The 15,830-nt window shown below is 32.5% G+C and overlaps 2 protein-coding genes across 2 annotated transcripts; one reads left to right on the plus strand and one right to left on the minus strand.

The window, feature by feature from the left end:
* Nucleotides 1–662: 662 nt before the first annotated feature.
* Nucleotides 663–6,268, minus strand: LOC133336992 (transcriptional coactivator yorkie-like). Its single transcript, XM_061545255.1, has 6 exons — nucleotides 5,168–6,268; nucleotides 1,578–1,651; nucleotides 1,324–1,503; nucleotides 1,165–1,268; nucleotides 938–1,106; nucleotides 663–866 (listed from the first exon to the last, which is right to left on the minus strand). Exons 1-6 carry the CDS (start codon nucleotides 6,028–6,030, stop codon nucleotides 739–741), a joined length of 1,518 nt encoding a protein of 505 aa, XP_061401239.1. The 5' UTR covers nucleotides 6,031–6,268; the 3' UTR covers nucleotides 663–738.
* Nucleotides 6,269–9,232: 2,964 nt separating this feature from the next.
* LOC133337021 (uncharacterized) lies at nucleotides 9,233–12,875 on the plus strand. The gene is made up of 8 exons (XM_061545286.1): nucleotides 9,233–9,357; nucleotides 9,635–9,987; nucleotides 10,252–10,443; nucleotides 10,507–10,658; nucleotides 11,154–11,252; nucleotides 11,323–11,429; nucleotides 12,509–12,700; nucleotides 12,757–12,875. Exons 1-8 carry the CDS (start codon nucleotides 9,234–9,236, stop codon nucleotides 12,873–12,875), a joined length of 1,338 nt encoding a protein of 445 aa, XP_061401270.1. The 5' UTR covers nucleotide 9,233.
* Nucleotides 12,876–15,830: the final 2,955 nt, after the last annotated feature.

Raw genomic sequence — 15,830 nt, forward strand, 5'->3', positions numbered from 1 at the left:
CTTACTGGAAAATTTTAAATATACAACTCCCAAAATTTCTCTCTTAAATTACTCTAATTTAATAAACTTTGGAAGTTATCGACTCACGTCCAATAACAATTTGTACAAATTATTAAGAAATCCAAAAAATTAAATAAAAATATCTCTCAATTTTTGTCTTCAACGGCAATTATGTCGATAAAAAGGCTAAACTAAGAAGCAAATCGTAGTTTGTTCCGTATGAATTTATATCCAATATATCTAAAGTATTTCAAATATTCTAACACATTATAACTAGAATAATAAATTGTCTTCGACGTCAGATGATTTAACAATCGCATATAAGAAAATCATTAAACTATAGTAGTGAATAATTTTATATACGAACAATAACCGTTTTCTCTCTTACAATATAGAAAGTCTATGTCTAAAAACCCATCCGACAATTAAAGTATGAGTATAAATTTAGTTTTATAGAAAATACAATTTTCTTTATTTAAGCTGTCGTGTAAATGTAAGTTATTGCAGTATTGCAAAAAATATATAAGATATTTTAATTTGATTGTTTGAATTTTTTGCTTGCAAAAAATTTTAATAAAATCTATGAAAAATGGAAATACTTTCACTTTTAGCATTTTTAATGAACATACAATAATATTGAAATTGTAATTGTAATAATATACGCACTTTTCCGCTACATATTAAATATATATACATATATGTATAAATATGTTTATGATCGCGGCCGTAACAAATAAATTAATTTAATTTATACCATTCCAAGTTATCGGGCTTATTCGATGGTGAGTTGAGCACATCGTTCATCATAATGATATTATCATTAAGCTGTAAGGTCGTGTCCAAACTATCTATAATGCTGCCATTTTCTAAAAGGAAGTTTAATAAGATTTGATGAATGGTCAGGTCATTCCTTTTCGTTTGCTCCACATTTACTCACCACTTATACAGTCCATACTATTATCCATATGAGTTATAAAGTCGTTATTGACGGCAAATGAATTTGATGAAAGGCTCAAGCCACTGTCACTCGATTCCTGTCGAGCGTGGTTGTCGCCAGATAAGAAGGGATCCATATGTAAACTGATGTTATGTTTATTCAATGATTTCTGCAAACAAAAGCATTTTTTATTTTATTACCCATTATTTGGTTTATTTGATACAAACCTGTCCTGCTTTCTGTTTAAATACGTCAGAATCTTTATCGATTTCTGTTGCGTTGACCCAACTCATCTCCGTTTTGGGTTTTAATTCTTTTTGAATTAAAATTGCTAAGGGCAATACATTATTACACTCGTCAAATTGCTGCCTATCAGATATACTTACGAAATCGCGGGTCACTTAGCCGTGGATCATTCCATGATGTTGTACGGTCAATATGATTGATAAAGTAAACTTCCCCAGTTTCCGTTAATGCTTGTTCCCATCCTTCGGGCAATGGTCCCAGATTATTTGCAGTCAAAATATTTTCTCCAGCGGTGGTCTTATTTATAGCCCTTGTGTTGGCTGGAGAAGGAAACAAAAATTGGGGTTAAAGTGCACGTACCGTCTATATATAAACAATTATTTTGGATACTCACAAGCGGCATTCAAAGTCTGTTGTTGTTTAAATTGTGTCCTTGGGTCTTCCCACTGTGTCGTTTTTGTAGTATGACTGAAAATTGATAATATATTTTAATGTTATTTAAATTAGCTATGGAATGAATTCTAAATGAAAGCACATCCAAAATAAATATTGAATTAATTCAAAAATCACAATTCAGTAAATAAATTGCGGTAAGATATAAATCTGTGATTCTTACCACAAAAAAGTTTTCAAAATTCCATTATAAATGTATATGTAATTTTACAGTTCGATTCGGCCTCACGAAATTATATTTCGAAACAGTTTTTTGAGATGATTACTAGCAGTAATACGTGAGTTTACTTTTAGCGCTTCGAAGGAGAAAGTGATTTTTCGCCTAGACAATGTATTGACTTGTGTCCCTTTTACGAGTGTTGTGATGTATTTGAGTAAGCAGTTACCATAAATTGGAGAATTAAAGCAAAATACAAAATAACTAATAGATTCGACGATCTATCGTGTTATTCTTTATTGATTTAATTTAATCGATTGAATGCATTGTTTAGTAGTAAATCTATACATCGAAAAATATTACGAATGCCCAAAAACTAAAAAGGGAAATTAAAACATTAGACGTTGTGTATGACTTTACCTTATGTCGGCATCTACCAATAGTCGTAACTTTCTTAACTCATTTGGCGAGAACGTCATTTTGAAAAAAATGGCAAAACTACTGCTACCGTTATCTTAGTGAATATTCATAAATTTTGTTATTGTTGTATTTTGTTCTATACCCTCCCAGTATCATGCTAAATATACATTTTATTCAAAACTAGTTAACTATTAATAAAATATAAGTTTTTTCAATAATACATAAGAATTACCCCATCCATGCAAATATTTAATGTCGCGAGAAGGATATTTGAGCAGTAATATATAATTTAAGAGATATACTACGTTGGAAGCAAAAGCAAATTAATAAGACTAAAGAACTAAAGTGATAAATTTGTAAAAAATATTTTTTTTATTTTCCTATGCCTACGATGGTAATATTTTAATTTGCATATGACTCCTCAAGTCGACGGTTACAAGACCTATATAAGGTCGGCCAGTAAGCGAATTCATAGAATAAAGTTCAACGTCAATCTTTTTTTTTGTCGAGGCGGAAATTAATTGTTTCGCCTTTAAATGAAAATCACAGCCAAAACACAACCCAATCTATAACTTATAGGATAATTTACTTGAAAATCTTCTTTAACCTCTTGAAATACTCCAAATGTTCTGTTAAAAGACGATATAAAATAAAATTGAATTGAATATTGACAAAATATTAATATTTTGGTTTTGAGGTCTAACATAATTTTGTATCTATGTATAGGTTTCAAAATATGATTCGACAAAAAACTTCATACTCACCTGTGCTTACTGGCAGACCTTATATAGGCCTTGGACGGTTATATTCTAATTTTGTGTGAACTTCTTGTCATGTCATTGTGTAGTTACATATTGTGAAGTATTTTTAAAATAAAAGAAAATATTTTAGAGTTATACTTCCAAATATTTTATTTCCAATATTTAACTGTTTCTTGCTCAGAAAACCTGATATCTATGCACACTAATAAGTATTAGATGTACTAAATGTAGATCTGAAATATTTATCTTAACATTATTTATTCTGCATTATTTTCGACTGCTGCACAGTGGGATAAGATACAGATCTAGCGCGTAGAAAAAAGTCGATGTTTTATTATATGATTATCCATTATTTTTATAAGAATAGGTATAGAATGACAATTTCACTTAATGAATATATGATTAAATTATACAAATTAAATTGTTATTCATGCTTTATACTGTTATATGTCCTTAAATGACTATATTGAAATTGAAAAAATAAAAATTGTTATTCCTTGTGTGTGCGATTTCACGATAGAGATCGCAATATTAAAGATAAAGCTTTGAAATTTTAAACTGACATTGATATTACTCCTAGGTTGTTTGGTTGTGCAAATTGGGTATATCGGTCCACGTTTTGTTATAGCACCCACAATTTTGGGTTATAGTCTGTTATAGTCTTGCACAATTTTGGGTGTTTTAAGGTTAATAGTCATATTTTTCAACCGAAAACGTTCTAATTTGCCATTTCGGTGTTTCGCCAAGCACAGTTCTGCGCAGAAAATGATCATTATAGGTTTATGTCTTGACATATCCCCCATATGAGAGTCTCGCCCAATTTTCGGTATATCGGTAATTGGGGTTTTCGACGGATTTCCTTTTCTAAGGATTCCGTTTTAATTTCATATATTTTGTCAGAGAAATAAGTTTAAAATAAATGTATATTCACTGAAGGAATTAAAAACCACCACCTTTCTAGTGAACAACGCTGTTACAAGGAAAAACGCATTTATTTCTTAAGAATCACACTTACCTTAGTTTGATGCTGACACCATAAATCAGCTATAACTCCAATAGGAGTTCAGATCTTCATTTGAAATTTTAATGAGACATTCTAGAGTTGTTGAATCTGAGAATATGGGGTCCCGCATTTGGAGACACTTCGCTCTTGTAATATTCGGAGTTTTCAAATTATATTTTCTTATACGTAATTATGTAACCAAATGCAGATGCATATTTTTTGATCAGTTATATCAAAAGTTAATAAAAAATGACATTTCTTTAGAATGGAATGTAAAAAAACTACAGGAATTGCAAAAGTCGTTAGAAAAATGACAAGACAATATATATAATAAATAAAAAAGGTCAACACTATAGATTAACACAATATTATTGTTTCAAAGCTTTTTTTAAGTTCATTCTTTTATTTTCTAGCTTGATCTGCATTTGATTCCACCGTGTGCTGGCGTGATTACCGCTCACTTGAGCAGCAGAGTCAAAAATTCAAATGGGATTAGAAAAGTACATGTTCGATTTGAACTAGGATTATTAATTTCGTTCAAAAAATATTTCAATAACAACATATGTAGTACATTTACATTGTACTGAATTTAAGCCAGTAGATCTAAATTGTCAATTACCTTGAAAATATGTCAAATGAATGATCACTAATCGTGTACATGACACATTTGTCAATAAGTTAACTAAGCATTAGTTAAGGATTTTGAAATAATTGTGAATAAATAAAAATGAATACAAATTTAACTAAGAAAAAATTAAACAAATCAGCAGAATATCACCCACCCCTTGTTGTTTCTCATCAAATCGATTGTTCACTTTCAAATTAGACTTCATATGCGAAAATCTTATTGGATTTCAAACAATACAATAGTGAGACTACTATCACTACTTTACAAAAGCATTTACCAACCATTAGGCTTGTTCTCCTGCAACCTGTTGAATGTCATAGTTTGGGGTGAGGAACATAGTTGGAAATATTAATACTTGAGAATAATTCAATACGTGATTGTAACGCTGTACATATGTAAGACAATTAATTACCTTACTGGGGAATTGTCGTACTTCTGCATGGGTTAATTGTTATTAGCAGCATGTAGAAAGATTATAGTTTCAAAAGATATATAAACATAGTTAGCAATAACACTTAGCGCAAAGGTAGCTATGAAGGGATAAAACTAAACATGTACTCACTTCAAGTAATAAATCTGACCATCATGAGTCTTCGCCTGTTCCCATCCAGGTGGCAGAGGACCCAATTCATTCTGCAATTGAATTGGACTAATAACGTCGTACGAACGCTGCTTCATGTGATAGGACTGCAGAGGACCCGTGGCTCCGGCGCCAGATAATCCTAATATGCTGTTGGCGTTTAGACCTGCTGCAGCGGCCACAGCAGCAGTTGCCGCGTTGTAACCCAGCAAATTGCTGGGAAAACCAGGAGCGTTTGTTGCATTGTTTCCTGCTCGAGCAACGTCACCCTGCTGCTGCAAAAATGGTGTTTCATCAGCCACATTACCACCGCCATGTATGTTGTACGTTTGTTGCAGAGATGCTGGGCTACTGTGGGCACGTGAATGGCAAATTTGTAGACGTGGTTCACCTTGAGGTGCAGCCGAAGTGGAAGCAGCTGATTGCGTATTAATTGTCGATGTGGACTGTTGTTGCACTTGTACAGCCGTTGCTGAATTTGTCTGTAAGTCTGATAGAGAAGATGCCACCGAAGTCTGGTTAATATTGGGTTGGGAACCACAATCATAGGCGGAGTCAACACTATTGGCTCGCGAGTGTGACACTGTTGGGGACTTCGGGCTGGCAGCGGGCGGAGTAAAGAATGAATTCGGCAACTTGCGCATGCGGAAAGGCACTTGTAAAGGTCGATTCGATTCGCTCGGATTCAAGACGCTGTCGAAGAGAGCCCGCAAGTTCTCATCCGAGTTTTGATAATTACGAACGACCAGATTAATTGAAGATTTCGACGCAGCTGACGTCGAGTCATCCGTCTTAACGCTGCATTTGTTTGCGTCGTCACTCGCGCTGGACTTACTCAACGACATTCTTGTGTGTATTTATACAAGAAAAAACAGGTCGAACTATCGTAAATGAAAAATTGTGTATACTCTCCGATTTAATTACGTCAAAACGATAGCTGGAACAACATTTCCAAATGCAATAAATCCTTCTACGAAAATTCCAAAAATGTTCTATCGAAAATTGAAATAAAATTTGGATATTGTTTCTTTTTATTCATATATACGCAATATAATTAGGAAATGAACCAAACGAACAAAAAATATTCTCACAACAAGTTTATATTTGGAACTTGGTATTAGGGATACCTAAGTCAACTTTCGATTAATGCCCAATGGTATTGGAATGTCAAAAATCGTAGTCGACTTTTTTTAATCGAAAGTTCTATTTCCGATTAGAATATCATTTGTTTTCCAAATATAATTTAAAGGTGAATATACAATATAAGTTTTAGGTGACAGAAACACAGCCTAACTTTTCAAATGCACAAAAAAAGTTAAAATATATTTAATTCTGAATAAGTAGTTCTGATGCTCGTACCCATGGTCTATATAATAGGTCATCCAGTAAGGCCAGCTGCTATCTACATTTTATTGTCAAAATATTTAATTTCTAATTAAAAACGTGGTTGGCTATCAAAAATATGTAAAATAATTTTTCAATTTCAAAAACAAATGTGTAAAAATGCAAGAAAATTATATCAAATAGTGTGAAAAATAAATAATTGGTTAACAACAAATCAGTGCGTGTACTAATTTTGTCGTTCGCGTTGAACGAATATATAAAACAATAACGTTTGACAATAAATGTAGATGTAGGGTTGTATTTTGGTAGGAATTCGCCTTCTGGATGACTTTATATTTGGATCATGGGCGTACCTAAATTTAAGCGTATGCGTACGATTTTATTCGCTGAAAAATAAATAGATGTATTTCAATGAATGTTACAGTACGTTTACATTTAACCGGATTTCGTTAACCCAGTGGGTTTCAATTGCCATTTCCTTTGCATATATGTCAAATAAATCCTCATAAAGTATGTTAACCCGGTAAAAAGTTCTAATGTACAAGGAGTTTTACCCAAATACAACTTAGAGCACGTTTAGACTACTAGATATACTCGATCTCAAATGTCAATTCCATAGCGTATACGTCACCTTAATCATGTTCCCAAATACAGTGGATTGTATTTGACGTGTACACTATGGAATTGACAGTTGAGATCGATTGGATTTAGTTCTGAAATTGTATTATCGTATTTTTATTTCAAATATAATGTGTACACCATCTTATAAATTACAAGTTTTTCATACTGTGGCTTGTTATGCCAAAGTCATATACAAAATGTGTGACTGTGTGTGTAATAATTTGAAAATATAACAAAATATATTCGAAAATCGATTTGTTTGAAGATGAATTTTACATTTGTAAGAAGAAATGTATGTTTTGTGAATGAATTAATATGTAAATGATATCCTCAACTCGATTTTGAAAAGAAAACCTGACATTCCATTCATTTTTCTCGTTTTTTTTTTGTTTTTGTAAAATTTTAAATATATGTCAAATGTATAGAACGACTTGTTGCATTTGTTTTTATTTATTCTGACATTATTACTCATAAGGTAGAGGCGTATTTTCTCTCTTCTGACAAAAGCTACCCTACCTTGTATAATTGTATATTTGTACCACGGTTTTCTATCAATGATAAAATAATTTCTTTGAATTATTTCTTGTGAAGTGTGACTGTGTGTGTAATAATTTGAAAATATAACAAAATATATTCGAAAATCGATTTGTTTGAAGATGAATTTTACATTTGTAAGAAGAAATGTATGTTTTGTGAATGAATTAATATGTAAATGATATCCTCAACTCGATTTTGAAAAGAAAACCTGACATTCCATTCATTTTTCTCGTTTTTTTTTGTTTTTGTAAAATTTTAAATATATGTCAAATGTATAGAACGACTTGTTGCATTTGTTTTTATTTATTCTGACATTATTACTCATAAGGTAGAGGCGTATTTTCTCTCTTCTGACAAAAGCTACCCTACCTTGTATAATTGTATATTTGTACCACGGTTTTCTATCAATGATAAAATAATTTCTTTGAATTTCTAGTGTAAAAAGTCAGCCCTGTTGTTCGAAACAAGTAAACAAAAATTGCCAAAGCCTGCATAAAGGTATATATAATAAGATAGCCGCATCGGCCCAGCTGTTAGTGCAAATAAATGTCAAAAATGTTGTTGTTATGTTGAACCAAAAAAATTAAAAAACAAAATTGTAAATGAACATATTTGGTCTGTTCCCGTACAGCAAACTTGAGAGGTATCGATAATCAGCTGGTCTCCCTTGGGGACCATGACATGGCCTATAAATAAGGTTTTGACATTAGACTTGAGAAAAACAGCTGTTTTCCGATTTCGATTGCTATCTTGGTGACCTTATTAATAGATCTTGGGCCATGCCATGGCCTATAAATAAGGTCACCAAGGGAGACCAGCTGATTATTGATACCTCTCAAGTTTGCTGTCAAAATGCATTATTGTGAATTGACTTCCATTATGAAAACGTAAACAAAGTCGAAATTTTTGACATTAGACTTGAGAAAAAACAGCTGTTTTCCGATTTCGATTGTTATCTTGGTGACCATATTAATAGATCTTGGGCCATGCATTTATTCTTCACAATTGATATCGATCTGAATGCTTCGTCACACGTTTTTCAGTTGACAACTTAAATCGATCTGTAGGTCCCTGCTAATTTTGTTTTGAGAAAGAGAAAGAAGCAAATCCCAGGCAAACGTCAGCCATTTTCTTTTATTACGAGTTAAGTCAAAATAAATAAATTGACATATAGTTGTCTGTCAAAGTCTTGGCGCAAACTAAATATATATATATATATATACATGTATATAGCACAAATAAATAAAATATAAACAAATGAGCGAATAAATTTAATTTAACACCGATTCTTCCATGATTTGTTAACCGTAAACACTGGGAACTTTGGGATATGTTTGATTTCTATATACATCAAAGCAAGCGTGCTCAGTAGGCGTTGAAAATACATTTCGGATTTTCTGTTGTAGATTGACGATTCTTTCATAGTCTTACAATAAAACACTGCTAGCTAGGACGTGGCGTGGTATCGGAGGAGGCGCGACTAGTTTCTGATTTGTTTCACCGATATTGACTTGTACTGGCACGCAGCTTTTTGATTGACGGAATAATGCTGTCGCCAGATTTACATCACCAAGAGGAGGTGAATTCGGCCTTAGATCGTCAGATACGCAAGGACATACAAGATATGGCTCAGGAGGCCCAAATCCAAGCACAAATTATTTCGCACGAAGGTATGTTGTGTCTGCTTGTTATGTTTTTGGCTTCTCCAAGTTGTGTATTGATTGACGGACGGTAACGTCCGTCATTTGGCTGCCATAATATTTTCCAACAAGCTATATGTCAGATTACGTAATTTGACGTATGTATACGACATACCACCAAAAATACAAACGTCGTTCTCTACATGTCTAGTTGGAGAAATGTCATTTGCCATGAATAACAATACAAACTTGGTAAAGCATTTTGTGGAGTTTTGAGTGCTGCTGACAAACTTTTTTATTTGTTTAGCAAGAGAACGATATCAGTCGACCTCTAGTGTTGAAGATGATGGACATGGAAATATGGGCCACGACGGTGCCGTTACAGTTCTGGGAGTGGTGGAGGAAGACGACCAACATGAAACGATAGTGGAGGAAGACGTTTCGGAACATGATATGTCCGATATACATGAAACTAAAGAATACAAAGACATTCTTATGGACTCACAAGACGGAAGTATGCTTCGCAAAAGAAGAGGAAATCTTCCGAAACATTCCGTTAAGATACTTAAACGATGGCTATACGAACACCGATACAATGCGTATCCGAGCGATGCTGAAAAATTCACTCTATCACAAGAAGCCAATTTAACTGTGTTGCAGGTACCGTATTTGTTTATAAACAAAATGTTAATCTCTTGGAATATGCCATCAGGTTATTTATATTTTCCTATATATGCAGTAATTATATTATTCGATTTAGATAATAAATCATTTATATTATAAAGAATTTTTACGACAGTGGGATCTGTGATCCTACTATTGTTGCCTATGCGCATTGGGTAGGAATCATAGGTCAAGAACAACAGCGTTAATATATTCCATATGTATATAATTATAAAATAATATTAATACTGTACTACCTAGGTATGTAATTGGTTTATAAATGCACGGAGGCGCATTTTGCCCGAAATGATTAGACGTGAAGGAAATGACCCATTGCACTTTACAATTTCGCGCAGAGGTAAAAAACTTAACTCATCCATGAATTCGACGGGAAGCCTTAACATATCAGGAAATGCGCCAAATCCTATTACCGGCAGTCCGGCATCAGAAGTGGTGAGTTTGTTTAATTTTAAATATCCTTTGTAATAAAGTGTCTAAAACGGAAACCATGCACAGATTGTTGGAGCTACTGAGGAGGTGGAAGGCGAGGAAGTTCATGATGGAGTAGCTAACGTGTTAACAGCATTGGGCCATTTTGTACAAACACCAGGAGGGCAAATGGTGAAAGTAGAACCAGATATAGAATACGACGATAGTGTTATTTATAGGTATGTATTTGTGACAGAAAAATAATGGTTAACTATATGAATACCCTTTATATTAATGAGAGCCTCTGAAATTATTATTAAAAAGATGCGAAAATGAAAGCAATCCCCAAGACCTTTGGAGTACTTGTCCACAAGTTCAGTCCAAGGTTTTAGCAAGATTTCAAACAACCAATGAAAAGCAAGAAATGTCTACTTCGAGTGCTGTACCTTTGACTTTTTTAAATAAATGTCCAATTCCTTCCGAAATGTCATCGTCTGCAGACGTTACTTTTAAAACAGAACTTCCGTATGGTACAACAATGAGTAGTCAATATTCAGTACATGTGGACTACAATTTACATTCGCAGACCCTAAATCAAATTTTTCATTTAGAAAATAAAGAACTCTCTCACAAAAGTATTATAAAAGAATTGAGGTAGCTGCTTTCCTTTAAAATTAAAATAATTTGATGTGAATAGCATGTATATAGTTATAAAATGACATGTTTCCATATAGGTCGGAGGACGACAGTGTAAACGAATATGATACCTGCGAAGCTCAAAGTGGAGAAGAGGGAAAATTCGAAAATTCCGACGCTTGGCAATCGGTAATGAAGTAAGTTTCGAATCTCGTTCTCGCATTTTCAATTCTTGTATAATCGAACGTACTTTCATTTTATTATTAGTACTGAAGAAGTGACAACAAGCAGTCCAGCGGCAGCGAACAACACATACTGGTCATCATCACACTCTAATTTGTCGCATGGCCGTCCTGCCGAAAGGACACCCACAGGTAAATGTGCATTTTAAACTGGCTACAATAGGTTCGTCTGCTTACTTTTGCAGAAATCATTACTTAGTAAATTCTTTTATAAGATTAAGCGAGATCCTTGTTTGAAATTACAGTTCGCTCACTCAGTGGATATATCAAATCCAGCAAGAAAACAGATTTTTTTCGCAAAATGCTTGCGTCACAATATGGAGTTTTTCTGTAACTCGAAATTATTTAGAATTTTTAATATAATATCTCAAAAATTTAAAAATCGAAATTGCTGTTCGACAATTTATATTTGACAACAAAAGATAAACATAAAAAAAATATTTACTTAGTAAAATTTAACCAGTAATAATTTTTCAATACTCAGCAAGGTTTATTCATAAGGTTAATGTCTTAGTCTTCTCTTGCTGTCAACATTTTAATCGCGAAATACCAACCAGAACAGGATAAAAACTCAAAATATCTTTCAGAAAAACGTAATGAAAGTAATGTGCACATATATTTTGTTCTGTTTTTGTTTATTTATTCTTCAATATATAAATTTGACAGTCAATGAAGACTTCGAATTAACCTTATGAATAAACCTTGATACTCAGTAAACAACTCCCAAAATGTCTCTCTGATTTACTAACTTAAGCAAGGTTGACCAGTAAGAGAATTCATAGAGAAAACAGCTGCTTCTATTAAGTTTAACGTCAATTTGTCGAGACGAAAACTAATTGTTTCGCATTTTTGTATTTTAAATAAAAAACACAACACAATTTAAAATTTTGTAAGATAATTTATTGCAGATGTTCTCTAAAATCGTGAAATAGTCCAAATGTTGACAAAATTATAAATATTTTTATTTTGACGTCTAATATAATCTTGTATGTGTGTATACGTTTCCAAATATGATTTCACAGCAAACTTAATACTCAGCTGTCCTTACTGTCTGACCTCATGTAGGCCTTGGACTTAAGTTATCATCGAACACGATTCATTAACAATTTGTACAAATTGTTACAACTTATTGGGTTATCAAATATGCCTAATACTAAAGTATATTTTATATTTATTACAACGACAACGACAATTTTTTTACCTTAAAATAGGTGGTGTGGTTTTGCAACAACAATCAACAAGTGTCCTTCTACCGAGTGGAGAGGTTATTGGTCCTGAAGTATCTGGTGTTGGTGCTGAAGCTACGATAATGACGTCAAATAATGCCGCTAATCAAATCAACAACCTTACATTAAACCATAACGATTTTATTTCGAATAATGGAATTAGCCACATATTTAAAGGTGTGTTGACTCGTTTAATAGTTTTTTAATTTTGAACAAATCTTTGCAATTTTCAGGTGTTTCTAATAACATAATAGACAAATTCAAATGTTTGTACCTGCTGGTGGAGACTGCAGTTGCAATGCGCCAACGAGAAAATGATCCAGAAGACGACATACATGTGCTGGGCGATTGAATCTATAGCAGTATATGCCGCTCAACTGCTGCAAAAAAAAAAAAAAAACATGATTTTGCAGAAAATGTGAATTTGTTATTTAAGTTGGTCTTGCAGGAAATGAGCGATATGAGTCACCTTGTAGCTTGGTCTACAAATAATCTAAATAGTATTTATCTCCCTTCTTCGTAGTTTTTCGTTCAACACGATTTTTGTAATAATCTAAATTTGTAATTAAATTTCTTTCATGTTTTTAAAACGCATCGCCTCAATTATATTAGTGAAGATCTCAATTTAATTTCTCTATGTATAAGTTTCCTGTCGCACTACACAATATTTTGACACTCTTTGGAATAATATGAAGATTATTAATGCAGAGTGTAATATATTAATATGAATAATAGCAGATGTGTATCGAATGTAATGTAATTAGTAATAAAATCAGGGGCTTTATGCAATCAAATATAATTGTAAATCGTTGTTGTTGAAGCCGCCGCGTCGAGGTTAACTAGACCGTGTACCCTAAGGTACACGTTTGCCAAGAAATTGCAAATGATTTTGCAGATTAAATGTGTTAGCACCGAACAACCGTAAGATGTTGTACAGTGTAATCGTTAGCGGTGTCTCTGCATAAAAATCTTCTCAATATATAAAAATGTAACGACTTTTTAATAATTTCAAAATTCGACCACAATGTATGTTACTGATATAGTTTTTCGTAGACTAATAACATAGAACTGGATGAATTAAAACGTAATAAAGGACTTGATGCCTTTTGTAAAATGTAATTTTTTTATGTAATTTTTTTCTGATTTTTCTCTCTGTAGCTCGCAAAACCGATGAAGACGTGGCCAAAGAGGAAACGAATATTCCAAGTGTATCTGAAGTCGATATCGAGTTGTTTTATCAGTTTTTCAATTTGGTATGACCACATTCGATATCCACTACATTTCGTCGAAATGTTCTATACCTATAATTATGCCAGTATAGGATCAAATACGGAATGGACTGACTACATAACACAATCAGCCTTATTCTGGATATTTGCTAGGGAGATATCTCGCATGTAAAAAATTTTCGCTTTCACATTCTCGCCTTATTCTGAATGAATGGGGAGATGCAAAAAATGCGAGATGCAGATTCGAGTTTTCGAAAATGGTGGTTGAAAAAAAGATTCGTGTTGCCATATCGTAAATTAAGTTGCAATGTGTGTGGCCATATTGTAATTTAAGTTGCAATGTGTGTTGCCCCATTGTAATTTAATTTTGTAACATTTTTCAATATATTATTTATTGATTTTTGTTATTAAAAATTGTTACTTTTTATTGTTATTTACACTATATAGCAATACAAATGTGAAATATCAAGAATCCGCTGTATAAATGCTTTGTATTTAAAAGAAAATAAATTAAAGTTTGAAAATATGGCAACCTACAATATGGCATGTGAAACAGCTGTTCATTGTTTTGATGCAATTTGGTGCAACAACTACAACAAGATTATAAATAAAAGAACATTTTTATGATGACAAAAACACAACGAATAATGGAAAGAAATCTGCGATTGAATTAATTAATTCAATTTATTATTTCACTACATAATTGTGTGCCTTTTTATTTAATTTCGATATTTATTTCCCCAGATTCTTAAAGTGACATGTTATGTTATGATTACGATAATTTAAAAAAAATATTTTTTGTTCTTTCATAATTTTTATTTAAGTTTTTCACTGTTAAGCGGCTTATCAGGCAAATTTGGTTTTTCCATAATTTTTAATTTTTTTTTTTGAGAGACAGACCCTCACCCAAAATGTCTGTATTTCGCCTCCAAACTGCATCAAACTCGACTTAAATATTCCGTATTACCTTCATATATTCCTTGGCAATACTTGGATCAGCAGGCATCGTTATCAATAGGATTTCCAATGGCATTTTATTGGTTGTTTTCCAGTTAAAAGTGTGCTTACTATCATTTATAATATTCTAAATCGTCATACAATAAGTATTGTGTAAATATTTTTCATAAAAATAGTAATTACTTGTGTCTTTGTAGTCAACTCCCCTTAAATTTATTAGCGAAAAATTTCGCACAAAATTTCCTACTCCCTGTAATCCAGAATACCTAATTTTTCCCCAAAGCGGATTTTTTCGCTTTCGAACTTCATTCAGAATAAGGCGAAAGCGAGAATGCGAAAAAATTCACACAAAAATGTTGTTCAGAATAAGACGAAGGAAAAGAGCGAGTAAATTCACGTGGAATTGACATCCAGAATAAGGCTGAATATGTATTAAGACGGGATTAGACTATAGGTAGAATTAGTTATGACATAACCATAAAGCGATAAGGCCATGTCAATCAAACAATACCTAGGGAAATCAATGTATGTCACTAATAATCGAATACAGTAGATTTGATGAGCTGATTGAATCTATTTATAAATCGAGGTACAAAATCCTAGTTGTTTAGACTAGTATTAAAAAGATCTAAAATTGATTTGTCTAAAATTGATTTGTTTGAACTGTAACGTATTTTAATGCATACTTTTAGGAAAACTGGTTAATTTTTTGGTGCAAAAGCATGGTTGCAAATCGAGATATTCACCCCTATTCTGTATGTCGTCGTCGACACGAAACGACGTCGAAGAGAGTCGTCTTTTGCAAATTGGTATTCGCTATGTCGTTGTCGACAATTATCGATAACTATTGAAACATTTTTGGTATTCCGTAACAATGTGTGACAACATTAGATTTCTTCGTCATAGTTTTTGTTGACGAGTGAAGCGTTTGAATATTTTTTTTTTGAAATTAAAAAAAAACATGACCGGACAAGAACAGGATATATCATTCTAGAATCTATTCAATACTTAATGCAAAATAAAGTGTAAATAAAGAAAAATATATGGGATCTATATATAAATCTAAACCGATATTTACCAATGTCTATGTGGAAATAAAATTTCATCCTAATTGGAATCGG

Source organism: Musca vetustissima, unplaced genomic scaffold (genome assembly GCF_032173495.1).
Source record: "Musca vetustissima isolate MV318-11 ecotype Yass unplaced genomic scaffold, APGP_CSIRO_Mvet_v1 utg6013, whole genome shotgun sequence".
Classification (NCBI taxonomy): Eukaryota; Metazoa; Arthropoda; class Insecta; order Diptera; family Muscidae; genus Musca; species Musca vetustissima.